Raw genomic sequence first — 27,235 nt, 5'->3', positions numbered from 1 at the left:
TTTCTTTTTTTTTTAAACATCTTTATTGGAGTATAATTGCTTTACAATGGTGTGTTAGTTTCTGCTTTATAACAAAGTGAATCAGTTATACATATACATATATCCCCATATCTCCTCCCTCTTGCGTCTCCCTCCCACCCTCCCTATCCCACCCCTCTAGGTGGACACAAAGCACCGAGCTGATCTCCCTGTGCTATGCGGCTGCTTCCCACTAGCTATCTATTTTACGTTTGGTAGTGTATATATGTCCATGCCATTCTCTCACTTTGTCACAGCTTACCCTTCCCCCTTCCCATATCCTCAAGTCCATTCTCTAGTAGGTCTGTGTCTTTATTCCCGTCTTACCCCTAGGTTCTTCATGACCTTTTTTTTTTTCCTTAGATTCCATATATATGTGTTAGCATACGGTATTTGTTTTTCTCTTATTGAGTGGAATGTTGGTTGCATTTTGGGCCCTCATTGTCGATTAGCTGATCAAGATTAATGTGGGCTGTGACGAGAGGGAACAGAGTGCTGCTGTCTCCCAAACAGCCCCAGAACAACCAGAGCCCTGCAAGTCCAAAGGCTGAAGAAGAAATAAAGACCCCCCAGAATTCACGGGATTCTCCTCAAGCCTGAATGACATATCAGCAATGCTGACACGGCTTCTAGGACTCCATACAACATCACACTCACATACCACACTATTTCACCTAAATCCACTAAACTTTTAGGAGATCCCTACCGACTGAAGAGAAGACTGTCAATGGTAAAGAAATCGCTAAGCAGGTAGAGGCAAGATTGAGACGAAGCAAGGGACACTGCCTTTGCCAGTGGATACCCACCTCGTTCAGGCAGACTAAAGCCGATGTATTTTCAGTGTTGGAGAAAGTCAAGCTTTCCTTCCTGGAAGTGAAAAGGGAGAATGTAGGCTGGAGGGTGAGCCTGCAAAAAGTGGAAACAAAAGCCCTGAGGAACAGAAGTTGAAGAGGAGAGTGAGAACCCGAGCATTTGCCATGTTGTTGGAGACTGTGGATCAAGGCTGGTGTGGACCCAGAGTTCTTCCAGCCTTCCACGTCATCCAGACTGATTAACTCCCTCTATTACTTAAGCCAGTTAATGTTAGGTTTCCTGTGACTCGAAAACCAAAGCCTCTTAACTTACAAAGCATTCTTGGTAGGGAAGCCAAGTTCAAAAGCCAGAAGAGAGATGGACTCCCGTTGCAAGCTAAAGAAGTCAGGCCAGGGGTCCAAGTTACTGAAAGGAGAAAATTTGAGAGGTGCCGAGAAGGTGAGGGGGTGGCTTAGGAAACCAGAGGTGGGGCTGTTGGCAGGCCTCAAGACGACCTGCCATGGCCAGGGTGGGTCTCTGAAGGAGTCACGCCAGGACAAACGCAATATTTGGTGAGGTGTGGAGCTCATGACTAAACATGTGTTAGCCTGTGTTTACACGAGCCTGTATTTACTCCGTGTCTCCCAACGGGTGCCAAAGATGACAGGAGACCATGCTGGGAGTGACCAAGGGCCAAGCAAGTGACAAGGTGAAGCAAATGTACAGGTATGCACATGCTGAGAACTATGTGGAGGGGAAGTGGAGTGTTATCTGCCAGCCTCCAGGCAATTAGGACACTCTGGTGGACCAGGACAGACTGGCGAAGAGCTCTGACTTTATGTAAAATGTAATTCTGTTGCACGGAACATGTGAGGTAGGTTAGAAAAGGTGTAAACTGAACAGAGGAATGTTGGACCTTCAGAAAACAAAAAACACTCAAGCTAAAATAAATAGCATTTAAGTCTTAACGCTAACACTGCATGAGCCTTCCCAAGCTGGGGTGCTGGTCCTGCTGGGTGGTTAAACTATAGTCAATGTCTGAAGACATCATCACACTACTGCCACCAAAACCTGTCAGCTGTTCCCAGGGCTACACACCCATCCACCCCAACCCTGAATTCTGGAAAGTGGCATTAGACATGGGAGGAATCTTTGCCTTAGTACTTCAAGATAACAAGTGTTCCAATTAGGAGATTACTGCAATCAGGAAGTGTTCTGTAATGTGAATATGTTTGGAGAGTGAAGGGGAGGCAAACATCAAAGGGAGTGAGGAAGGCACTGGATGTAGAGAATTCAGTGGTTTTAGATTAAAGAAAACAGAATTACATCAAATAACTGACATGATTTCTCTTATTTCCGTTTGTAATGAGTTAAGTACAATAATTATTAATTATTAGAAATATGTATTTTATGACTTTCCTATAATATAGGTTGACTGTAATACTTCTAATAATAGCTAGTGTTTATTGAGGGCTTTCTATGTGTCTGGAACTGCTAACTATTTGATATACATTATCTTACTTTATTCCTACATCAACCTTATAAGGTATGTAGTGTTATTATTATTACCATTTCAATAGAGAAAGCCAAGATTTGGAGAAATTAAGAAACTTGCCAACGCACCTAGTAAAGAGGCTGAGCTTTTTAAACCACACTATCCTCGAACAAAAAGGATAGCTTAGGGGAATGTCATCCTTTCCATGGTAAACTCTCAAATGCCAATGTGAACAATCACCAACATTTTAAAAAGAAATTGTTTAAATAATTCTCCTAAGCAAACAAAATGAATATGGCATACCATTTCCCACACCATCTGGGTAAAACATGCAAGTTGAACAGTCATAGCAATCCTAATATTTCTTAACGTTTTAAAATTGTAGAATATAATAGATACAGGCAACCATAAAGAAAATGATATAGATGAACAATTTACTAAAATGAATTATTATAAGGCAAATACCCTCATAACAGCATCCAGATCAAGAAACAGAAATTGGGCGCCTACCCAAAGACCTCCCTTTGCCTCATCCCATCCCAGCCTCTCCCTTCCCCAAGGAAACACTGGCCTGACTCTATGGCAATCACTTCCTTGCTTGTCTCTATAGTTTTATCACCCAAGTGTGCATCCCTAGACACTGTGCACGAAGGCTGTCTTTTTTCCTAATAGGTCTTTTAGGTGTATTTTAATCTACAGATTCTCCCTCTATCCTTGCTCTCCTTTTTTTTTTTCCTTGTAAAAATGATTTTTGAAGAAACTGAGCCACATAAACCTGTAAACTGAAGTTTCCCACAGCCTGAACTTAGCTGATTGCATTAATGCAAGTATTATAGCTGGTTAATATAAATCAAGCCGTAAAGAGGATAACAGGTAGATTTAAAGGCAAACGCGTGGTGTGACAAATGCACAACAGCATTAAGAGTCTGTTCCTCTAATAAGGACCATGGGATGATGATGATGAGAATGATTACAAAAGCTTTGAGGTAATCATTTTCTTCCTTCTTTTTTGCTGCCTTATACATACATCTCGAAGAAAATGTGGTAAAGGGAAAATGCCATGTTGGATATATAAGGAAGGCAAAAAAAAAAAAAAAAAAAAAAAGAAAGGTCAGTAAGTATAAACAAAACAAAAAAGGGATTTTTCTTGGGAAGGAAACGGAAAGGACCAGCAACCTCTACCTGGCCCTTTGGTTATTTGTAAGTTTTGGCACTTTTCTTTCTCTAAGAGGCAATCAGATGCAGCGACCAGCAGAAAGGAGATAAACGGTAGCAAAGCAAAATCAATAAAAGGGCAATATAAAACTCAATGCGATTTTTCTTTAGTACAGTGAGACAAGCCATATTCATTTTCCCCTGCCACATTCTTTTCAAGCCTTAGTTTCTAAGCAATGGCCTTCAGGCATGGAATAAAAATATCTTTGCAGTTAAATCTACTTGCTGTAAGATCTGGGGGCAAGTTATTTAACACAAGTTTCCTTACATGAACAGTGAGGATAATATGTACCTTACGAGGTTGTTCGGGGCTCCAATGAGATAATAGCTATAAAGTGTCACATAGTAAATGCATAACAAATGTCTCTTCGATTCGCCTCTTCCCTGCCAAGTTGTATCAATTTTCCTCTAAATATGTTGACTTTAAAAATTCAAGCCATTGAACATCAAAAGTTCAAATAAAGGACATTAAAAAAATCTAAATTTTTCATTTCACCCTGTGCAGAATAAACCTTTCTAACAGTGTCTTTGTGAATTTAGAGATTTAGCAACATGCATAAACTTAAAGAAACAGCCACAAAACCCCTCCTTCACAATATTCCCACGTTCATCCTTTCCTGTCCATTCCCTCTACAGCCTTGCCGGATTGGCACTTATTTATTCAACCAGATAGCATGAAAGAGCCTGGGGATCTTCTATTCTAAGCCTAATTTTACCAGTAAGGAAAACTGAAGCCCAGTGTGACGCCCACGTGAACTCCGCTAGTTGACGGCAGAAACTAGACAACAGCCTCTAACGCTGGTTGCAAATTAAGTGCCTACAAGGCGAGTAGGTAAAGGAGATGAGAGCAAAGAGAGGGGCCTAAGTGGGGAGCACAGTTGTTCTAAACAGTGAACTCCCCCTCGCAGTTATCACGTGCGAAAGAGGGCCAAGTTGCTAGCACTTCTAATATTTAAACAGATCATGGAAACTTGAAACCTTATACATAATCTACTCATTTTTAAACATTGGCAACGTATTAAACATTTTCTAAACCTCTCTTCAGTTTGACACAAGATACGTCTACGGGCTGGATTCGGTCCATAGCTAGCCAGTTAGAGGCCTCTGCGTCCTGCTAACCCTAATTTGTGTGTTCTTTTTTTTTTCTTTTGGCTGCGTTGGGTCTTCGTTGCTGCACGTGAGCTTTCTCTCGTTGTGGCGAGCGGGGGCTACTCTTTGTTGCAGTGCGCGGGCTTCTCATTGTGATGGCTTCTCTTTGTTGCAGAGCACGGGCTCTAGGTGCATGGGCTTCAATAGTTGTGGCTTCCAGGCTCTAGAGCACAGGCTCAGTAGTTGTGGCGCATGGGCTTAGTTGCTCCGTGGCATGTGGGATCTTCCCGGACCAGGGCTTGAACCCATGTCCCCTGCACTGGCAGGTGGATTCTTAACCACTGAGCCACCACGGAAGTCCCTGACCCTAATTTAAATGTCTTTAATTTGTTTTGATCCTTTTACTCCCTGTTTGAAAAACCTTCAATGGCTCCCCACTGTCTACCAGATATAGTCCAAACTTCTTAACCTGTTGTCCTTCATGGCAATCCATGACAATATCTAAGACCCAAAACTGTATTTCCACTTTCCAGTCAGTGTCAGTTTTCCATTGCAACCAGAATGGCCACTGACTTCTACTCTAGGTACAAAAATGTTCAGAAGGGCACCTGCTCAGACAGCATGGGCTGCTCTTTGGTCTCCAGACTTTTCCCTTTCTTGGAATGCTTTCCACCTGTGTGACTCCCATCAATGAAACTCTGTCTTTAGGTGTCCAGCTCAAATACCACCTCTCCACAAAACATCCTTGATAGCCCCTGCTAAAAGCCACCTTGCTCTGAATTCCCAAAGGACTTTATATTCCTCACACGACACTTAAAACATACTGCCTTGTTTTACAGTTACCCGCATAGCTCGTTTCCCCAAGCACCGAATAACATTAGGAAGGAAGGAAGGGGTTGAGTCTAAAGACTATGTTGAATATCCCACAGTGATTTGTACAAAGCAGGGAGCTCAATAACCATCGCAGAAACATTATTTTTTATACTGAAAACTTGTGGATCAAACAAAAAAGAAAATACCTTTGTAGAACTTTATTGCATTTATACTTGTATAGGTAGACTCCTAAGAGATACAGATGGGGCAAAGGCCTCACTTCCCTGATTCCCTAAAACATTTTCCCCACTGAACTTCTACTTCCTACTTGTTTTGGGATTTCTTCCTCTAGAAGCACTCACATCTTTGCCTTAGACCACACTGATTCTAAGCGGGCACTGTTAAATATTCATCTGTCACCTGAATGTGTTTCAGGGAAGTTGGTCTTTTTCTGTCAGTAAGGTTAATTTATCAGATCTGATGGTTGTCTCTTGGAAAGACACAGAAAGCTGGGCTATCAGTGAACAGACACTGTTCAAACATTTCAGTAGTGATACAACTTATTAAACCCTGGCTATCCAGCAATCAAGGTTAGTTTCAAGTCTTAAACTTTCATCTCTTATTTTGTTTTCCTGGAGCCACTCCCATTTTCAGCCATCTGTATTTAGTTAGTGTCCAAAAAGGAAAGAAAAGAAAAATTAGATTCCATTTTATTTCTACTGGCCTGCCCAGCACTAGAGGCACTCAATAAAATGTTTGCTGAATGAATTTTTAAAAATCAATTTTTACTTTTGCTTAAAAACAAATTCAATCGCTGAAAGGATAAAATACCACAATCTTATAAGATAGTCCAAGTTTGCATAATAATGGGAAAGGCTGATATAGTCTTACCTCAAACTAGCTATGCTTGGGTGTCAGCTGAGTAGTTTCAATTAGCATATCCTGGATACACCCTTTCTAACCTGTACAAATCTATATTGTCAAAGGCAAGTTAAGCCTTGCAAACATAAAGTTAAATTCTCACATTTATGTCACACGATAAGCTGTGTTTGGTGTCAGAGAGCCAAGACAATCTTGAATTCCAGGAAACATTAAAGAAAACCAATGACTGCAGAGGTTTCCACTCTGCAAACAATGTCCTCCTGTTTTGGATGATGCCCTGGTAGGTCACATTTACTCTTTAATTCCTTTACCAAAAGACAAAATATCATTCTTAAACTTTTATTGCGAGTGCTTCTAGCATAAGCATATTATAATATGCTTTATAACATATGCTAGCATAAGCATAGTGTAACAGATATGCTCAAAGAACTTCCCATAAAAAGCAATTCTTGTCTTTGTAACTCCTGTGGGTGGAAGCAAGGAGAAATGGAATCCAATAGGCTCTGTGCCCCCCATTTTTCCTATTTTAGTATGTTTTGTGGTAAAACATACTCAAAGTGATACTCTCTCCTCTGTTGAATACTAATAACGTGAACATGCTAATTTTGTCTTTATATAAGTAAATTATCTTCCGTGTTGTTTTTGAAAACAAAATTTTAACATTTCAGAAACTAACATTCGAAACACGTTTCAAGTATAAAATGCTTCTAGGCCTTTGATTATTGGTAAAACCCCTGATGTAGACCAACAGCAACAAATATTTTATAATTATATTGTTGTAAAGTAAAAAGAACCATTGATTTGTTAAAGAACAAGAACAAAGCAACACCCATATGAAAACAGAAGGAAGCTTGGAATCGACCATATCAAGATCACTTGCACCCACTAGAAAGAACAGAAATACGGCTAGAGGAAGGGCTTTTTTTCTGATCTTAAAACAAGCCCCAAATAAATGGGCAGCTCTAATCCTCTTTGATCCTGTTAAACGTGTACTTCCAGCGTACATGCACGTTGTTGAGGCTCTCGACGTTTCCCCAAAGGGCCGGTGAAAAAGGAGTCTGGCGATCGCAAGCTGAGAGCATCAGCGATCCTCTCGCCGCAATGCAAGAGCTGTGCTGACCCACTGGGGACCCACACACACGCACACGCTCAGAGCATCCGCACAGAGGTGACATTTGGCGGCCCTTAACGAGTTCTCTGATTCGGAGAACAGAGTGTCACTTATTTTTTTTGAACTGTAAAATGATCCTGGCGGGGGGCAGGGGGGGGATATGGGTGGAGGAGATTCGCCCCGCACTCCTAGAATCGTTCCGGGAGAAGAAGGCGGATTCAGGCCTGAGAGGCGGGATGGTTGGGGACCCAGAGGCCCATGACCGCAGACCTGTGCGACCCGCTCCCAGGGACCGATGCCCAGGAGAGGCAGACCAGGGCTTCCCGCTCTCCCAAACGAGGGGCAGTGAAATCAATGTGTGGTAACATCATGTCAGCTCTGCCCACTTGGACAGCCCAGTGTCCTTCTGAGAGTCGGCGGGACAGCGGCCGAGGGGCACGAGGCGCCGCGGCACCACCCCGATCCCCACCAGGCGGCGGGGCGGCCGGCCCTTACCTGGTTCCGGCGGTACCAAGGGCCCGACAGGGAGCCATTGCCGGCGCCCAGCGCCCCGTACGTGAGGTTCCGGGACAGCTCGTCCAGGGCGGCCGAGGCGGCGGCTCCGGGGCCCCCGGGCGCAGGCGCCGCCATTAGCTCTCGCTCCCCGCGCTGGGATTCGGGCTCCCGCCTCCTCCCGGCCCGGCCGCACAGCACGGCGCCACAAAGGAGGCGCGCCCTGCGGAGGCCGCGCCCGGGGCGCACCGCAGCCACTTCCTGCTCGGTGCCCGGGCGAGGCGGGCGCGCCGTGGCCACCTGACTCCCGCCCCCGCGCGGCGCCAGGTTGCCGGGGGCGCCCCGCGCTCTGCGGCCTCCCGGGGCGGCTCGGCTCGCTCCGCATCGTCCCGCCGCCGGGCACGGGCGCGCGGAGGCCTCACGGGCCCGAAGGGGGAGAAGAGCCGCGCCCCTCTGCGCGCCGGGTCCGCACCTGTCGGGGCCAAAGCCCTTCCAGCCCCAGCGGCGCGGAGTCAACACTTATCTAAGTGAATAGGAGTGAAAGGAGACATTGGCGAACCCAAAGCAGCCACCTTCACTCCGCCTGTACCTGGCAATCCAGCTCTCTATCTCAGATGCAGTGTTTCTCACTTGTATTTTTTAAAATGGTTTGCATATGGAAAAGTCACGAGTTCCCGGAAAATGCTGTAAGCGACATGAGAATAAAGATAGGAGAGATTAAATCTCAGTGCCAGCACTTGATAGAGCCTTAGCAAATATTCCTAGAATGAAAGAAGGACTCTCCAGTGGTAGCCGGGGGACGCTGACGTGTTTTGGGGACTGGATGGGGTTTCCTTCAGATGGAACAAGAAGGACATGCAGAAAAGTTGCCAGCCACTGCATATAGGAATTTAGGTTGGGAGATAATTGTTAATGGTCTTAAGGAACTCTAACCAGATGTTCTGGTGTTATCTGTATTCAAATTCTACTGCGTTACTACAGGTGATGTTAGGTACCTCTCACCTTGAGAACTCTGTGATTCTGTATTGTTGTTCGAAGCCCTGGAACTTGCAGTTCTTTTGTTTGCACGATGCTGAGCTTCTTCTTAAATAATGTGCTATGACTGCCATGACTTCATGAAACAGAGACCTTCAAAAAGAGAGAATTGCTGCCTAGCGAGGAACAGGGAGAAATGTTCTTAGGGAAATGTGCGAATGAGAGAAGAAAATGAGAAAAAGATCATTTCAGATAGAGAAAAAATAAGACATCTCCGGGGTTGTATAGTTTCTTGCTTGAGCACCCAAAATGTTCAGTGAACAGTTAATATGGTAGCTATTTCCAATTTTCTGGCTCATTTATTTCAATTAAGTATCTGAAGGAAAAAGTGTCTATTTTTAATATTTTCTTTAACATTATATTACATTGTATTGGAGGCTTTATTAATGCTTCTTTCCTTGAGATGGTGTAGGGTACAAGTAACAGAATATCCAAGTAAAAGTGGCTTGAACAATAAGCATCTGTTATCTCCAAAGGGAAGGTGGCTCTGTGTGGTTCTATGACGCCGTGACCTCCATCTCTCTGCTCTGCCATCCCTGAGGTACTGGCCTTGTCCCTATTCACGGTGGCAGCTCCAGGCATTACATGCAAACACGATCATATTTAGAAAAGAAGCGGGGCTTTTCTTCTTACGCATCTTTTTATTAGAGAGGGAAACCTTTTCCAGAATCCCCTTAGCAACCTCTCCCACCAGGTCCCATTAGCCAGGACTGGGTCACATGCCCGTATTCTACCTGCCAGGGAGGCTGGGAAAGTGATTGTCAGGCATTTCCAGGCTTCGGAGTGGGAGGCGAGCTCTGCCGGCAGGGAAGAACCGGGCTGGGGTAGGAGGGCACCACCGGCAGAGCTTGTCACAGCCAGTCTTTAGGGTATTCTATCACCCAGATTGTAACCAGTCATACAGTCTGTAACGAGCAAAATAATAAACGGTTCGTGTTACTTTCCTGTTTAAAAGACTTCCAAACCTGCTCACTGACACAGTGAAGTTCACACTTCTTAAGTCTGTCAGTATGAGACCCTTTATGATCTGGCCCACATTCAGCTCATTCCCACTTTATTTTATACTCTGCCACATTCAGCTCATTCCCATTTTATTTTTTAATTAAAAATCATTTTCAGCTTCTTGGCATTTGTTTAAAAACCTTTAATTTTGGAGGAAGATGGCACTTGGTGCAGAATAGGTATGATGTCTAGCCTGTGATGTGCTATTCTCCAGATTCCAAGATGTCACTGCAGTTGCTATGACTGTCCTAGCGTGTGCGGGTAGTTGAAACAAAGAATTCGTGACCAGTGTTCCTTCCCACACAGTTCACAAGGAGGCGGCAGGAAGGCCGTGTGAGCTATTTTGGTCCCAGCAGTGTAGGCAGAGCTGGAGGCTGTTCCGGGCATTGTGATGGCCTCTGCCTTTTGCAGGGTTTCTTCAGGGGATATTCTGTTCGCTTTACAAGATGCCAAAAGCCTTTGATCAATCTTCTGTCCTCAACTCTGGAACGGTGGAAGTCTGCCTTCCTCAGTTAATTCAAAGAATTGTATTCTGGGACACATCATTTGAAGTTCAACTTCACTGTGAACTTTGAGAGCAGGGTTACATTTTGCTTGGGATCACTCTCTTGCAGTCTCCACGAAATAGGTTTTGTTTTTTTTTTAAAGTTGAGAATTATGGGTTTTTTTTTTTAAGTCTTTATTGAATTTGTTACAATATTACTTCTGTTTTATGTTTTGGTTTTTTGGCCCCGAGTCATGTGGGATCTTAGCTCCCCGCACCCCCTGCATTGGAAGGCGAAGTCTTAACCACTGGACCACCAGGGAAGTCTCTAGTTTTTTTTTTGTTTGTTTGTTTTTAAATTCATCTTTAGCATGAATCAGTCAACACTAGTTTCACTAATGATGAATGTCTAAGGGGATAAAGTAGTTATTAAAGATTAATTCAGGTATCTTACATCATATACAAAAGCCAACTTCAGATTAAATACTTTAATGAGAAAGGTAAAACTCTAAATCTTTTAGACTCACCAGATGATCTCTACAACTGGAAGTATAAACAGTCTTTAAAGTGCAAATGCTAAAGGCAGATGGTCTGGGTTCAAATCCCGAGTCCACTGCTTATTTACTGTGTGACATTGATCAAATTGCTTAATTTCTCTGTGTCTTACACGTTCGTTATCCATGAAAGGGAATTAAGAGTAATGAAACACAGAAAGTACTCAGTAAATGCTGGTGTTTACTATTTATGACCTTAGGATAGGGAAGGATTCCTTATAACAGACAGAAAAAATGCAAACCACAGAGGAAAAGACGGACACATGCAATTACAATAAAATTAAAAACTTTTGGAAGTGTCACAGAGTCGCTAGTTGGCGAAGAGCGCGCTGTCTGCCCAGTCCCCGCGTCCCTGCGTCCCCGCATCCACCGTGGCCATGGCCAGCGAGGAGCTAGCGAGCAAGCTGCAGCAGTGACTGAAGTGGGAGGAGGTGGACGGCGGGCTCCAGCCTGCGCCCCGAGCCGCCCCAGTCCCCGAGCCCCAGCCGCAGCCGTCTGCCTGGGCGCCCACGGCCAGAGCCCACGCCGAGCTGAGCGCACGGCTGGACGTCAACGAGGGCGCGGCGCGACTCCGCCGCTGCAAGGTCTTCCACCCCTACTCCGAGTTCCCGGAGTTCAGCCACCGCCTCATCAAGGACCTGGAGAGCATGTTCAAACTGTACGATGCCGGAAGGGATGGCTTCATCGACCTGATGGAGCTGAAGCCGGTGATGGAGAAGCTGGGGGCCCCCAGACCCACCTGACCAAGGAGGTGCACGAGGACTTTGACGGCAAACTCAGCTTCCGTGAGTTCCTGCCCATATTCCACAAGGCCGCAGCAGGGGAGCGACGGGAGGACAGTGGGCTGAGGGCCCTGGCGAAGCTTTCGGAGATCCATGTTGCCCTGGAGGGCGTCAAAGGTGCCAAGGACTTCTTTGAAGCCAAGGTCCAAGCCTTGTCCTCTGCCAGTAAGTCTGAAGTGGAGCTAAAAGCGGAGCAAGATGAGCGGAAGCGGCCGGAAGACAAGAGGAAGCTCCACCAGGCAGCCTTCCGGGAACTCAAGGCCGCTTTCAGTACATAGTTGGGCTGAGCTGGACCTCTGTCCACAGCTGTGCCTCACAGATGCCCCGGGGAGAGCTGGCCGGGCATCCTCGCCCCCGCTGACCCTTTGCCCCAACAAGCCTCCACAACCACCACCCAGCGCAAACTCCTTAACCGCATCAGGGTGGCGGGGCGGGGGCGGCTCTCGCCTTCATTTGGGAGGCCCTCCCAGAGAGTCCAACTGCCCCCCTCAAGTCCCTCTCCTGCGCACCTTCCTCTGCCCTTCTCTGTAGCCGGAATGTGCCTCTACTTGGCAACCTTTACTTCTTCCTTTTATCTTTCCCCCTCCACATCAAAGAGTGGTCTGCTGTGTTAATTTGCACAGATACTTCTTTCTTTGGTGGTCCTCAGAGGAGATAGTCCCTGGAGGCCTATGATGGTAATGTTGGGTAATCCTTTTCTGTGCCTCTTCCTGTCATGCCCCTCTCTCCTTTGTTTCCCATCCAGCTTCCCTGTTCTCATTCTTAGCCTGATCCTGCCAGGTGCTTTTGCATCTTCTGTCCTTTGATGATGGTGAGGTTTAAGGCAGGCCAGGCTCGACCACTGCCTGTCCCCTCTCCAATAGGGGAAACGGCATGCTGCTGAGATGACACAAAATGGTGAAAAGATGGAGATTCTGTTCCTTCCCATCACCTTTCTCCTGTCCTCTTAGCATTCCCCCTAGATCTATCCTCTTCATTCTTCTTCCCACTTCAGCCTTTTTTTTCCTACCCCTAAATACTGTGCTACTTAACTGTAAGAATGATTTTAAGTAATATATATTTTTTCAATTTGTATAATTTTTATTTAAATTAAATACGGGTGGACCTACTGGAGGGGCTAAAATTTTTTAAAGTGACAATGACAAATATTGATGAGGGTGTGGAACAACACAAACTCACACATTGTTGGTGGGAGTGTTAAAATGGCATAACTACTTTAAAAATGCTCTGGCTAATTCTTTTTTTTTTTTTTTGTCTTTTTTTTTTTTTTTTAATCAGTCATCAATTCTATACACATCAGTGTATACATGTCAATCCCAATCGCCCAATTCAGCACACCACATTATAAGTAATATTAATGAGTAGAAGAATTCCTGTTAACTCTGACTTCATGCAAATTATATTGCAGTAAACCCCTGACATTCCCAAGTGACACATCCAGAGCCTTTCAAAATCCCAAAAGTCATGACCCTCCTCACCATCTAGCCAGTTTCCAACATCTGCTCTAAGGTGCTGAGGTGAAGCTGTTTTCAGCATAAATTTTTATATGTTATGAGTTCTTGGGATTGCTCACAAATATCAGGGGTTTGTTGTATTTTACAAAATAATTTCTAACATCGTACTTATTTCTTCTCTTTTTTAACTGCCGTCTCTACAAAAAGAAAACATCTGCATTTTTACCTTACAGCTATTCTTTTTAAATAGATGGTGCAAATGGACTTTGCCATCACACACACAAAAAAGAACTTTTATACATCAATAGACCGTAAATATAAAAAGGTAAGTCACGAACTAAGAACGTTTATTTGTTGCACATGTGATTGACAAAGGATTCATGTCCAGAAAATATAAATAACAGGTAAATAACAAAAAGTCAGACAACCCAGTGGAAAAATGGCAAAAAATATAAAAAGGCATTTTTCATGAGAAAATATAAATGGCTCATAAACACGTAAAATGCTTCCATCTCACCAATAATCAGAAAAAAGCAAGTTAAAACCCCAGTGAGAACCATTTTACACCTGCCTGTTTGGCAGAAAAAATTTTTTTTAATTTACAAATTGTCTTGGTATGTTTGGGAACATCACTGATTGGCTAGCTTATAAACAACAGAAATTTATTGCTCACAGTTTTGGAGGCTGAAAGTCCATGATCAAGTCGCCAGCATGGTCATATTCAGGGAGGCCCTCTTCCTGGTTCATGGCCAGCACTTTTTGCTGTGTCCTCACATGGTGGAAGGGGCTAGGGATCTCTCTGGAGCCTCTTTTATCAGGCATTAATCCCATTCATGAGGGTTCCCCCTCCTAAAGACCTCACCTACTAATACCAGCACCTTTGGGGGGGGTGGAATTTAAATATGAGTTTTGGGAGGACACAAACATTCAAACCAAATGTTGGTAAAGATGTGGAGCATCCGAAACTACTATTCATTGCTGATGACGTTGGAAATAGTTTGACATTGTTTGGTAAAGATGAAGGTGCGCATATGAATTTCACTCTTATGAATATATCCCAGAGAAACTTCTGTATGTGGATAGCAGAATTGTACAAGGATAACAGCACTCTTTGTAAAAACAAGTAAACAAACAAACAAACCTGGAAATAGCTCAAGCATCCATCAACAGGAGTAGTGGACAAATGAACTTTGATACATTTATATGATGGAATACAATACATTGTTTGAGTACATCCATAATGTGGGAAAATCTAAAGAAAAGCAAGGGAATGATAAACACAAAATTTGGATAGTGGTTCAAAGGTATTGGCAATGTTCTATTTCCTAAACTGGGCAATGGACTACATGGGCATTCATTTTATTATTATTCTTAAAGATATGAATTTATGTGTAATATGACATAACTTTTGTACTATTATATATTTTATAACTAATACAAAAGACTAATTCAGGAATAAAAGCACGGTTTTGTGGTCAGAGTTTCCAAAAGTTCAAGGTCCATAGACCTAGATTTAAGTTCAGTCTTCTGCTCTTTACCAGCTACATGGCTTTGGACAAATTCTCTGAGATTCAGTTTCCTAATCATAAAGTGAAAATAATCATATTTATCTCAAAGTCTGTTGCAAACTTTCAGTGACAGGTAATATGAGTGAAAAATATCTTATAGTTCAGTTCAGTTCACCAAACATGTACTTTGTGCAGGAGCCAAAGACACAAGGTTAAATGAAACATGGGCTCTGTCCCTGGGAGCTTGCATCCTAGTGAGCGGATAGGCAGGTACACTGGTAAACTCAAGTTAACTTCTGCCTGAGAGCTAGGAGAGAGCAAAGAAGATGCACTCAGTTCAGCTCAGGAAGGCAGGTGCAAGCCTGAGATGCCTGCCTAGAGGGAGGTGATGTCTGTTGCGAATCCTGAAGGATGAGTTAGCCAAATGAAAGAGAGAGGTAGGGGGTGAACAGGGCTGGAACAGCATAAGCAGAGGCCAGAGGCAAGAAACAGCATAGTTTGTATGTTTTCATATTAGTCTTGGGTGAGATGAGATATACTCTAAAATAAGGATAGAGAGACTGGCACGGCCAGGAAATTGAGGATTTTGCCAGTTGGGTTGTCAAAATTGGACTTGACTCTTTTTTTTTAATATTAATTTATTTATTTTTGGCTGCTTTGGGTCTTTGTTGGTGCGCGCGGGCTTCTCATTGCGGTGGCTTCTCTTGTTGCGGAGCACGGTCTCTAGGCACGCAGGCTTCAGTAGTTGTGGCTTGTGGGCTCTAGAGCGCAGGCTCAGTAGTTGTGGCGCACGGGCTTAATTGCTCCGCGGCATGTGGGATCTTCCCGGACCAGGGCTTGAACCCGTGTCCCCTGCATTGGCAGGCGGATTCTTAACCACTGCTCCACCAGGGAAGTCCCGGACTTGACTCTTAATGGGAGTCATTGAGTACTTTAGATAAGGGACCTGCAGGACAAGATTGGGGCTGTAAAAGATCCCCTGCTGGAGGGACAGGTGGAAAACAAGAGAGATAAAGAGACAAGTGAGAAGACTGCAATGGCTCAAGTGAGGATATATGAGAAAGGCTGGAGAGAAGGAGAGAGAGTTTAAGAAAAGTTTAGAAGTAAAACCAGCACAACCTTTTGGTGGGGCAGGGGAGGAAGGCAGAAGGAATAATCTAGCTTGGGCTGCTGGGTGCAAAGCCAGCACCATTACTGATGGGAATTGGGAAGAGGAACTGGTTTAGGGGGAAAGGATGAGTTCAGTTTAAGTTCGAAACTTACTGAATTTGAGGTCCTTGTGGGGCATCCGAGCAGAAAAGGGTGTGCAGAATTATCCCAAGATGCAGGGTGAGGTCAGGGCCAGGGAAATGGATTTGGGAGTCACCAGCTTGCAGGTGGATGAGACTGGCTGGGAGAGCTCATGGCCTCCATCTTTTGGGGTAGGGCTCAGCACAATTTTTCTGTAATGGGCCGGGGAGTAAATATTTTAGGTTTTGTGGACTGTATGGTCACTATCATAACTATTCAACTCTGATATTGTAGTGTGAAAGCAGCCGCAGACAATACATAAGTAAATGCATGTGGATGTGTTCCAATAAAACTACGTACAAAAACAGATGGCCAGCCAGATTTCGCCCATGAGCCATAGTTTGCCGACCCCTGTTCTAGAGAGAGAAGAGCTGAGTGCAGAACACAAGATCAAAAAGGACCACTCGAGAGGGAAGAGACTATATTTTCCAGGCCTCTTGGCACGTGAATGATAGAATCCCAATTCAAAGGGAAATTCAATAATTCGTAACTAAAATCTGGGAAGGCAGGGATGGAGCCAGACCACTGGATCTAGGGACTTGATTTTTTGGATATGGGCTTCATCCTCAGATCAGCTTCACATGGTGGGGGGCGGGTAGGGCCACAGCAGCTTCCAGTGTCCATCTTTAGAGCCTGGGTTCAGAAAGGTAAAGGGAGTGTGGCAGATTGGTCATTGTTCCCAGTTCTTCATGCCCCTCCATGCAGGGATATTTGCATTACATAGTCCCTCCCGTTGCTGAGTGACTGCAGTTGCTCCCACCAGAGGCATCTTCCCAGTGATGTTGGGTGTGGCCACATGACTTGCTTTGGAAATGTGGACAGAGGGACAATGTGACAGTTCCGGGCCACGACTTTAAGAGGTATCACATGTTTCTGCTTGCTCTGTGCTCCTGTGCTCCTTCCTAAGAAGAGTATGTCCCCAGTAGCCACTGGTCCAGAGAGAATAAAGAAACCTGTGAAGCATATCTGAAGCCAGTCCTTGCCACTTCTGTCCTGTAGACTCAAGCGCAAGAAAATAAATACTAGTTGTTATAAGCCACTGAGATTTTGAGGGTATTTGTTACACAGCAAAACTGATTGATTAAGGGTACTCCCAACCAGCTTCATTTAGAAAATCCTAGTGAAAAACTGATTGGCCTGATTTGGGACATGTGACCCATCTCTGGACCAATCACTGAGGACAGAGAGATTTGATATTATGATAGGCCAACCTGGGTCATGTGCTCACTCTATTCAGGGAGGTGGGGCACTTACCAAGGTAAGGAAAAGGGATGCTGAGCAGACAAAAGCATGTTGTGGAGAACCAGCAGATAATAGTGCCATGGAAACTTAGGCAGGAGAGAGTAACAAAAATGAGGGTATGTTGAATAATGCCATCAGCAGCAAAGAGGACACCAAGACAATAAATGAAATGTGTTTCTTGGTTTTGACAATAACGACCAATAAAAGTCATTGGTGATCTTTGCCTGAGCAGTTTCAGTTGAGTGTTGGGATGACGGCCTGATTATAGGTAACAATAATATTTCAGTAAACTCTCATCCACTATAGGAATGTTAGTTGTAACTAAAAAGGGCCTTAGATAGGAGCAGGTTAGGAGTCTGCTAAGGGAGAGCCAGGAGTTTTACCTAATTGTGCATCACTTTGAAGCCACAGGAGGCTTAGGAGAGGGAGTATTGGGATCATCCACATTAGAGGGACACGATTCCCGAAGTGGGAGAGGTCGCTCGAGGGTGGAACCAGGCTGAAAGGTGGAGCACAGTCCTGGTGTGACCCTCAGGGCCTGTGGCAGAATTGCATCTTTGGGAATCAGAAGTGAAGACAGTATCCAAGCAACAAGAAGTTTAAAACAGCAGAGTTTAGTGAGAGATCATGAGGAGGTGGGAGAGGCCAAGGGAGGAGAGAGTTGATAAGAGTCTCTGGTCTCTGGCCTGGAGAAACAGGTACAGAGCCAGTTGCTGTAACACTAGTGTCCAATTGACAGAATGTTCATCCAGTGCCCACCCCTTTGGAGGAGTCTGACCTTTTCTTGACTTCTTTCAAGACCTCTTTCTTGGCCCCTCCCATCCTCTGTCCTCCATCTGCACTCTGTCCCTCCTGCTTTCACTGACGTCTGACTGTGTATAACTTCCCAAGGCTGTGTCCCACTCGGGCCGGTCCTCCCCAGACAGTCCCCCAGCATCTCTCCCTCTGCCTCATCTTAAATTGTACCGTCTTATGTCTCAGTCTTTTGCTCTCTACTTTCATATGGGAAAGAATCCACGCCAAGATATTAAAGTAATAGATATTTTGTGGTTATTTGCCTTCTAAATAGACCCCTGGTAATGTGATGTCTTAACCCAAAGGAGTATTTCTGTCAAAGGAATAAGAATTGGGGCCAGTGGAGGTGGGACATACAAAACTGTCCCTCAGATCTTACCACAAGAAGAGTTGATTTTGCAGTTCAAGTTTGAAGACAGGAAAAAACTGATGTCCCAGCTCAGCAGTGGCGTGGTGGAGTGGGTAGGAATTCCCTCTTATTCAGCCTTTTGTTCTACTGATTGGATGAGGCCCACCTACATTAGGGAGGGCAAGCTACTCCACTTAGTTTACTGATTCAAATGCTAGTCTCACCCAGAAACACTCAAAATAATGTTTGACCAAATGCCTGGGCATCCATGGCCCAGTCAAGTTGACCCATGAAGTTACCCATCATAGTGGGCTCCTCAAGGAAGGGAATAAGAAAGACAGCCCTGTGTTGTTCTTAATACTAACAAAATGGCCTGTGAAGCCAGATGTGGCAAATGCGGCAGGCAGAAGTTTCACAGACATAAATTTGATGATTTCTACCATTTTCCTTTGGCCTGGAGTTTGATCTCTATAGAGGTTTGTTTTGTAGGTTTCTGTGAGCTTTCTACCCGAATAGAATTTCTTTTCTATCTTTGTCCTCCTCTCCTTCTCCTCCAGCATCATCACAGTCGTCATTGTCATCAACATCTAAGGTTTCTTGCGTGCCTGCTGCTTATATGGCTCTGTACCAGGAAGGAATTTGGAATTTGCAGGGGAAACTAGATCTATCCCTTGTTTTGAGTGGCTAAATTCCAGTTTAGGAGACAGAACATGTACACAAAGAAGTACAAATCAAGTATAAATCAAGTATGACCTAGATAACTAAGTGCTAAATGAAGGAGGATATTCATCTTAGATTCCAGAAAAAGGAGCGATTAGCAGGCTGACCATGGTCTGGAATAGCTTCAAGGAGGTTGGGAACCTTGGGTAGGGCCTGAGGAAAGAGTGTGACCAAAATAAGTGTTGGGAAGGAGAAAGACTATGACAGGAATACAGAATGCCGGACGCAAGTGGAGGGTGCAAGTATGTGTGGGGACAGACAGTGCGCGGTGGCTTGGTGGCACCTGTGCCACTGAACAGCTTGACGCCTGAAGCGCAGCACCCCAGGAACAGCTTTAGGCCCAGCTTGCTCATTAAAATTTTTTGACTGTGTGTGAAGTTTTCCAGGATCAGCACGGAGCCTCCAGTCTGCATCTCCTGGAGGCGTCTCCTCCCAAACACGCCTTCCTAAACCTGCCCAGATGGTCAAGCGTCACTGCTGCTCTGCTGACTTACACACACGTCCTCTGAAAAGCCCTTCTCCTGGGTTTGCACATGATCAAAAGAAAGAAAAGCAATTAAAGCAAAAGCCTCAACTTGTTTGCCTGTGCGCAGTTCGTGCTGGTTTTATACTGTTAGTCCTGTGTATCTGGGTCCACAGCACTGTAGGTTCTTCGTGAGTGCTTTGGGGACATGATAGAAACTGCGTGAGCTAGGAGACAGTGTAAACTTTGCTTCCTGCCGCCGATAGGGCAGCCCTGCACCGCCCCTGAATTTCCCCCAGGCCTTCCTCTGTCCTCAGGAGGCAGTGTGGGTTGTGGAGAGAGTCATGTTCTGTGAGAAACCACATGCGCTCCAGTTCTGCTCTGCCACTAACCAGCTGCATGACCTTGGGCAAGTTCATTTGACCTCTCCGATCCTCAGCTTCTCATCTGTGAAATGAGAGGTTTGGCGCTTCCCTGGTGGCGCAGTGGTTGAGAATCTGCCTGCCAATGCAGGGGACACGGGTTCGAGCCCTGGTCTGGGAAGATCCCACATGCTGCGGAGCAACTGGGCCCGTGAGCCACAACTACTGAGCCTGCGCGTCTGGAGCCTGTGCTGCGCAACAAGAGAGGCCGCGACAGTGAGAGGCCTGCGCACCGCGATGAAGAGTGGCCCCCTCTCGCCGCAACTAGAGAAAGCCCTCGCACAGAAACGAAGACCCAACACCGCTAAAAATAATAAATAAATAATAAATAAATAAATTTATTAAAAAAAATGAGAGGTTTGGACCACATGATCATGCAGAATGTTTCCAACTCTGAAGGATGAGTCTAGGAGAATTTTTATCTTTTTTGGATTATATCAAACAGTGTTTTTTTTTTTTTCTCCCCTGTCTACTTAGGGGAAGAGAGAGCAGCTTTAGAAGGGACTAATCCCTCTCCCTAAAATGTCTCGAGATGTCTGACAGTCTCTAATCAAAGAGGGTTGGCTTTTACCTACCAGCCACATTTTTAAAAATATCTTTTATGGGTAATTTAGAGAGATGGACTATTTAGAGAACTTTAAATGTAGGAGAACTAAGCTTCAAATAATGCCATAATTTAGTTGCTGTATGATCTTGGACAGGTTACTTCACTTTTCTGAGATTCAGTTTCCTTTTTTGTACAATAAGAGTAACAATAACAACAAGAACCACACTCCTTAGGGTTATTGTGAGGGTTAAATATGTAAGCATCAGCTGCTGAGGACAGTGCCTTCACATAGTAAATCTCCACAAACTGAAGCCATCAGGGTGACTGTTACCTGTGTATTTGTGAGGAAATGAGGTGTGATGTACAGTGGTTAGCAGTGGGACACTGGAGCCAGACAGATCTGAATTTCACTCTGCGCTTTGTCCCTTTTGTGTGTCCTTGGGCAAGTTAATTTTACTTCCCCAAGCCTCAGTTTCTTCCTCTTTATGGGAATAATAATAGTTCCTGCTTTGTAGGATTATTAATGAACATTCAGCGAGACAAGGCATCAAAAGTGCTTAGCCCGCTTACAGAGTAAGCATTCAACAAATTTAATCACAGTAACAAACAAAAATAAAAATAACAAATGTCGTGCTTCCCTCCTCCACTGGCTTTCCTCCAGGGACAGCAGGAGTGGAAGGAAAATCTCCTGACTGGGGAGAGGACTGAATCATGTGGCCGGATAGCAAGGTTCATGAGTGTAGGGCCATGTCCATCTGGTTTATCCTGAAGCTACAGTGCCTAGCGCAGAGCCCAACAAGTAGCAGGCACCGGCAAGAAGCCTTTACTTATGGAGGAAACAAGACAGAGATGCTCATAAATCGTCCTACTTTTACAAGACAAGGCTTAGCTGCCAAGCTTTCAGGCCTATCCCATCCGCTGCCTTAATGGCTCCACCCAGGAGGACGTCCAGAGATGTCTAGATCTTCTCTTAAGTCTAGACCAGCACTGTCCCAAAGAACAGTAAGGCGAGCCACACGTGGAATTTTAAAAATCTTAGTAGCCATGTGAAGAAGGTAAAAAGAAAGTAATGAAATTAATTTTAATAAGGTATTTAACCCACTATATCCAAAATATGATCATTTCAACACATAGTCAATATAAAAATATTAATTAAATATTTAATTTTTTCATGCTAAGTTTAAAATCTGGTATGGATTTTACACTTGCACATCTCAATTCAGACAGCATAGTTCAAGGGCTCAATAGCCACATACATCTAATGGCTGCTCTATTAGGAGGCGTAGTCCAGATAAGCAAGATGAAGCCTCTCCTTCCACCACCTTCAAGGCCACCCCTCAGTTCTCCTTCCTGTTCGAGGACCCAGTTCTTTCCCAGGTGGCTGCCCTGGAGAAAGGCTTCAGGCTTCTTAGAAGACACGTCCACCACCCACATGGGTGTGCTTTAGCCTTACATGTCTTACCAGAAAAATCACATCAGAATACAACACCAGGGCTTCCCTGGCGGCGCAGTGGTTGAGAATCTGCCTGCCAATGCAGGGGACACGAGTTCGAGCCCTGGTCTGGTAGGATCCCACATGCCGCGGAGCAGCTGGGCCCGTGAGCCACAACTACAGAGCCTGCGCGTCTGGAGCCTGTGCTCCACAACAAGAGAGGCCGTGACAGTGAGAGGCCTGCGCACTGCGATGAAGAGTGGCCCCCGCTTGCCGCAACTAGAGAAAGCCCTCGCACAGAAACGAAGACCCAACACACCCAAAAATAAAAAAAAATTAAAAAAAAAAAGAATACAATACCATAACCTCAACATCCATTCCACAAGATACAAGTACGCCACAGGAATTAATTTTTCAAGGCACTTCAAGCTTGTTACTTGAAGTATCAACTATCATCAAATATCAACTATCAACCTCTTTTTCAGACAAGCTTTTGGAGAGGTTTATCTACTGTGATGTTGCCCACATTCAGCCTTCTCTGAAAATTCATTTGTTCGTTCATTTTATTGAGCACCTACTATGTATAATGGAGTTAGGAATGTAACCATGAGCAGGAAGGATGCAGTGCCTGCCCTCGGGAACCTTAAACTCGAGTTGAATGGACAGATGAGTAAGCAGGATCTTATAACACAGAGTAGTGAGGGAGATTAATACTAAATACCCTGAAAGCTCATAGAAGGGCAACTAACCTAACACAGGAGTGTGTGTGTGTGTGTGTGTGTGTGTTTGTGTGTGTGTGTAAGGGGGCAGTCAGGGAAGAAACATCTAAAGTAAGACCTGAAGTGTGGAGAAAAGGGAACCCTCTTGCACTGTTGGTGGGAATGTAAATTGATACAGCCACAATGGAGAACAGTATGGAGGTTCCTTAAAAAACTAAAAATAGAACTATCATATGACCCAGCAATCCCACTATTGGGCATACATCCAGAAAAGATAAAGTAAGACCTAAAGGTTGAGTTGGAGTGTGAATTATTGGGGTGTACGGGGCTGTGGAAAGGAAAAGAGCATTCCAGATAGGTGAGGAAAGAGCAATCACATGTCCCAGAAGGTGCAAAGACCAAGTAGGGGGTCTGTAAATCACCCCATTCAGCTCGAGTCCAGGAAAAGTACATCTTTGTCTAGAGTAGATATAGAGAAGGCATAGTCAATAGTTTGGACTTTATTTAAATTCTATAGTAAAGATCCTGGAAACTTCAGCTTTGGTTCTGATTTCTCACCTACTTTCTTAAGCTGTATTTCTGGCTGTTTACAGTGTAGCTCCATGTTTCACTTAAAATCAACATGCTCAGAATTACTCATCCCTTCATTCCTCTACTAAGTATTCCAAACTGGTTCTCTGTCTTAATTTCTCTGTCTCTCATAATGAGATTAGCATAATTCTAGTCTCCTACCACAGCTAAGACATCTTTTGTCTCTTCCATATCTTCACCCCCCGTACCCAAGCTGTCACTAAATCTTGCTTATTTTTTGACCGAATCGCTGAAAGCTTTTGGTTCAAGCACTTTCTGGCTTCCTTGAATTCATCACTCATCTTTCTATAATAGCTTTAAATTTTCACCAAGGCTATCTAAACTCCAAGTGGTATAACTTATACTCCTTTGAGATATCATTTTGGAACAAACCAGCAGTTTTAAAGATCACATCAGATTATAAAGTAGGAAAATAATTTCTGCAGTCCAGAAAAGCCTTAAGTAATTTTTGCTGGAAAAAAAAGACAATTCTTAATGTTTTATTTATTTTTGATTCTGTCTTCTTCTATCTTAAAAAAATTCAGCAACTTTCCTCCTGGAATCTCAAGGTTTTATTACCTGCATAGAGAATCCAGAAACAGGGATTTTTATTTGTCTAATAGTGTCCCTCCCTTTCTATTCAAGGCCTTTCCTGGATACATTACCTGAATGCTCACTCACCCTAAAAAAATGTTGAACACTGTTTAAACTTGCCCTGATTACCAAGTATCTTACTTCATACTGGCTCAGCAATTCATTATAACCACACCCCGAGAACTGGAAAATTTAAAATACAAGAACCAGATTGCATTTCGTGTCTCAGGAATAAATGAGAAGAGAAATGATAATTTCCCCCAGTTGTATTTTGTCATATTTTAAACAAAATGTCCACTGGCTGGAAATTCCATTTCAATCAGTTAAGTATTTAGTGAGGTTTAAGTACTGTGTTCAGCATGAAACTACTTGTTAGAGTTACGGTCACCATGTTTTCTACAGTTTAAAATTAGGACACATGGTGTGACAATGGGACAGAGCATTTGAAATCAATACTACCCTGGAAAATTTGAGTTATGTAATTGCCATAGTTACAGAAAATGCAAGGGAAATATTGTCCCTCAAGTTTACAATTTTATTGGAAACACAAGTCTAACACACATTCATTTATTTCACCACTGAATAGTTAGTGAACACCTAGTATAGGAGGTACTTTGTTAGCCAGTAAGATTACAAAGATGAAAAATACAGTTGCTTTAAATGCTTTCTTAGGACTCCCGTGGTGGCGCAGTGTTTAAGAATCTGCCTGCCAATGCAGGGGACACGGGTTCAAGCCCTGGTCCGGGAAGATCCCACGTGACGCGGAGTGACTAAGCCCGTGAACCACAACTACAGAGCCTGCGCCATAGAGCCCATGAGCCACAACTACTGAGCCTACGTACCACAACTACTGAAGCCCACGCACCTAGAGCCCGTGCTCCGCAACAAGAGAAGCCATCACAATGAGAAGCCCGTGCACCGCAACGAAGAGTAGCCTGCGCTCGCCACAACTAGAGAAAACCCATGTGCAGCAACGAAGACCCAATGCAGCCGAAAGTTAAAAAAAAAAAAAAAAAGCTTTCTTAAACAAGGTCGGCCCTTGTCAGGTTAATTATATGTGTCACCTAGGCTATGGTGCCCAGTTGTTTGGTCAAACACCATTCTAGATGTTGCTGTTACGTATTTTTTTAGATGTGATTAACATTTAAATAAGTAGACTTGAGTAAAGCAGATAATCCTCCATAATGTGGACAGGCCTCATTCAATCATTTGAAGGCCTAAAGAGCAAAGACTGAGGTTTTCCCCAAGGAGAGGGAATTCGGCTTTCAGACTCAAGACTACAAGATCGATTCCTGGGGGAATTTCCAGCCTGCCAGCCTACCCTGCAGAGTTTGGATTTACCATTCCCCACAGTCATGCGAGCCAATTCCTTAAAATTAAATCTCTCTGTCTCTGGAGAATTTTAATACAGCCCTCATAAGAATTGTTATTTAAATAAATAACATTCCTGAGGTGTATTTTTAAGCATACTTGTATAATCTTTTTTTTTCCACAAACAGTAACATTCCCCTTCACAATATGTCTTCTAGCAATGTTTTTAAACATATGGCATTCACTTTCAAGGCCCAACTTGCTGCTCAAGAGAAAATTTAGAAGCTGATGTGTAATTATCTGATGGAACAAAGTTGCCTAATTTCAAGTGGAATGGAAATAAGGGAATGCAGAGAACTTGAGGAAACCCGAGAACGTTCAAGTCAGAGAGACAACAGGAACAAAAGCACAGAGAAGGCAGCTTTCTGATGACAGAATTTGGAGGCGAGAAACTGTCTGGATGATAGGGCCAGTGCCTGTGAGTATCTTTACAGTGGAAAAAGATACTTTGTGGGAAAAAAGAGGACAGTAGAGCGAAGCTGGTCAAAGCAATTGGGATAATAATCAAAATTGCTCGTGGGTAAAAAATGAGCAAAGAATGTCATTTAAGGTATAGAACTATGAGTTCAACACTAGATTGTTTGGGGGCTTTGGAGTTTCTATGAGCTTTTCCAGTGGAAAATGGTACAGGTTGATCTGTTCTAAAAGGAAATGTGGGTGCTTTATAGCAAGACAGTTTTGGACGGAATAAGTGATAATTGATTTCCACACCTGATTTGAGCACGTAGCGAACCCACTTCTCTGAACTGGCGATAGAAACCTCTTGGAAGGGGGAAATCTTATAAATAATTAGACATAATTAGGTAGTCAGCTCATATATCATTATGTCTTGCCTCTCAGGGATGTTTTGAGATTAATTAGTTAATGTTTGTAAAATAAGCTCCAAGTGCCATGTATCATTGGCATAGAATTTGATTTTCAGTGTGATGAATGTAATTAAGTCATGCTGATTTCATATGAACATTCATTGCAGGGTAACGTCTGTTCTGGAGTATTCTGAGGGCATGGGCGCACTGGTTCTCGTATTGCCATTTCATCAAGAAGAGCTCTGACACTGGGAGCGCTGTGGCAGGCATTTTGCATCGTGTGTGATACACATCTCAGGTGAGATGAGGCATTTAAAGTGTTAGATGAGAATTGTGGCTTCTCCTGATGAATAAATGCATTTGTAATGATACCCAGCTTGACAGTACAGTGAATAAAAACAAACTATTTATTTATTTATTTAACATCTTTATTGGAGTATAATTGCTTTACAGTGGTGTGTTAGTTTCTGCTTTATAACAAAGTGAATCAGTTATACATATACATATGTTCCCATATCTCTTCCCTCTTGCGTCTCCCTCCCTCCCACCCCCCCTGTCCCACCCATCTAGGTGGTCACAAAGCACCGAGCTGATCTCCCTGTGCTATGTGGCTGCTTCCCCCTAGCTATCTGTTTTACATTTGGTAATGTATATATGTCCATGACACTTTCTCACTTCGTCCCAGCTTACCCTTCCCCCTCCCCGTGTCCTCAAGTCCACTCTCTATGTCTGCGTCTTTATTCCTGTCCTGCCCCTAGGTTCTCCAGAACCTTTTTTTGTTTGTTTTAGATTCCATATATATGTGTTAGCATACGGTATTTGCTTTCCTCTTTCTGACTTACTTCATTCTGTATGACAGATTCTAGGTCCATCCACCTCACTACAAATAACTCAATTTCATTTCTTTTTATGGCTGAGTAATATTCCACTGTATATACGTGCCATATCCTCTTTATCCATTCATCTGTCGATGGACACTTAGGTTGCTTCCATGTCCTGGCTCTTGTAAATAGTGCTGCAATGAACATTGGGGTGCATGCCTCTCTCTTTTTTTTTAAAAAAATTATTTATTTATTTATTTATGGCTGTGTTGAGTCTTCGTTTCTGTGCGAGGGCTTTCTCCAGTTGTGGCAAGTGGGGGCCACTCCTCATCGCGGTGCACGGGCCTCTCACTATCGCGGCCTCTCCT

The 27,235-nt window shown here is 43.9% G+C and overlaps 1 protein-coding gene, 1 long non-coding RNA gene and 1 pseudogene across 18 annotated transcripts in view; 2 read left to right on the top strand and 1 right to left on the bottom strand.

Moving 5' to 3' along the window:
• NIPAL2 (NIPA like domain containing 2) overlaps nucleotides 1-9,361 on the bottom strand; it is a 72,770-nt gene extending 63,409 nt beyond the window's left edge. For 10 of the 14 annotated variants that reach the window (XR_014236522.1, XR_014236523.1, XR_014236524.1 and 7 more), the window contains exon 1: nucleotides 7,911-9,361. Coding sequence is in view for 11 of the 14 variants with exons in the window: in XM_082364373.1 (XP_082220499.1) it covers nucleotides 7,911-8,292 (382 nt within the window). In the remaining 3 variants the exon portion in view is untranslated. Of the gene's footprint in view, nucleotides 1-824; nucleotides 925-7,910 lie in introns of all 14 variants that reach the window. The other 4 variants (XM_082364376.1, XM_082364378.1, XM_082364377.1 and 1 more) reach the window with 3 other exon arrangements.
• Nucleotides 9,362-11,359: 1,998 nt separating this feature from the next.
• Nucleotides 11,360-12,814, top strand: LOC309615125 (EF-hand domain-containing protein D1 pseudogene; annotated as a pseudogene). Its single transcript has one exon. The product of its transcript is annotated as an EF-hand domain-containing protein D1 pseudogene (transcript).
• A 70-nt stretch (nucleotides 12,815-12,884) lies between these two features.
• LOC309615189 lies at nucleotides 12,885-26,464 on the top strand. 3 transcript variants are annotated; one of them, XR_014236609.1, is made up of 3 exons: nucleotides 12,885-13,543; nucleotides 25,399-25,658; nucleotides 26,214-26,464. It is a non-coding gene; the product is annotated as an uncharacterized lncRNA (long non-coding RNA). The 3 variants fall into 3 exon arrangements; XR_014236608.1 differs by having other exon boundaries at nucleotides 25,433-26,464; XR_014236610.1 differs by having other exon boundaries at nucleotides 25,399-26,464.
• Nucleotides 26,465-27,235: the final 771 nt, after the last annotated feature.

This window comes from Balaenoptera borealis, assembly GCF_965194805.1.
Source record: "Balaenoptera borealis genome assembly, chromosome: 17".
Classification (NCBI taxonomy): domain Eukaryota; kingdom Metazoa; phylum Chordata; class Mammalia; order Artiodactyla; family Balaenopteridae; genus Balaenoptera; species Balaenoptera borealis.
Note: the sequence above shows the minus strand (reverse complement) of the source record. Positions and strands in the feature narration are given on the sequence as shown.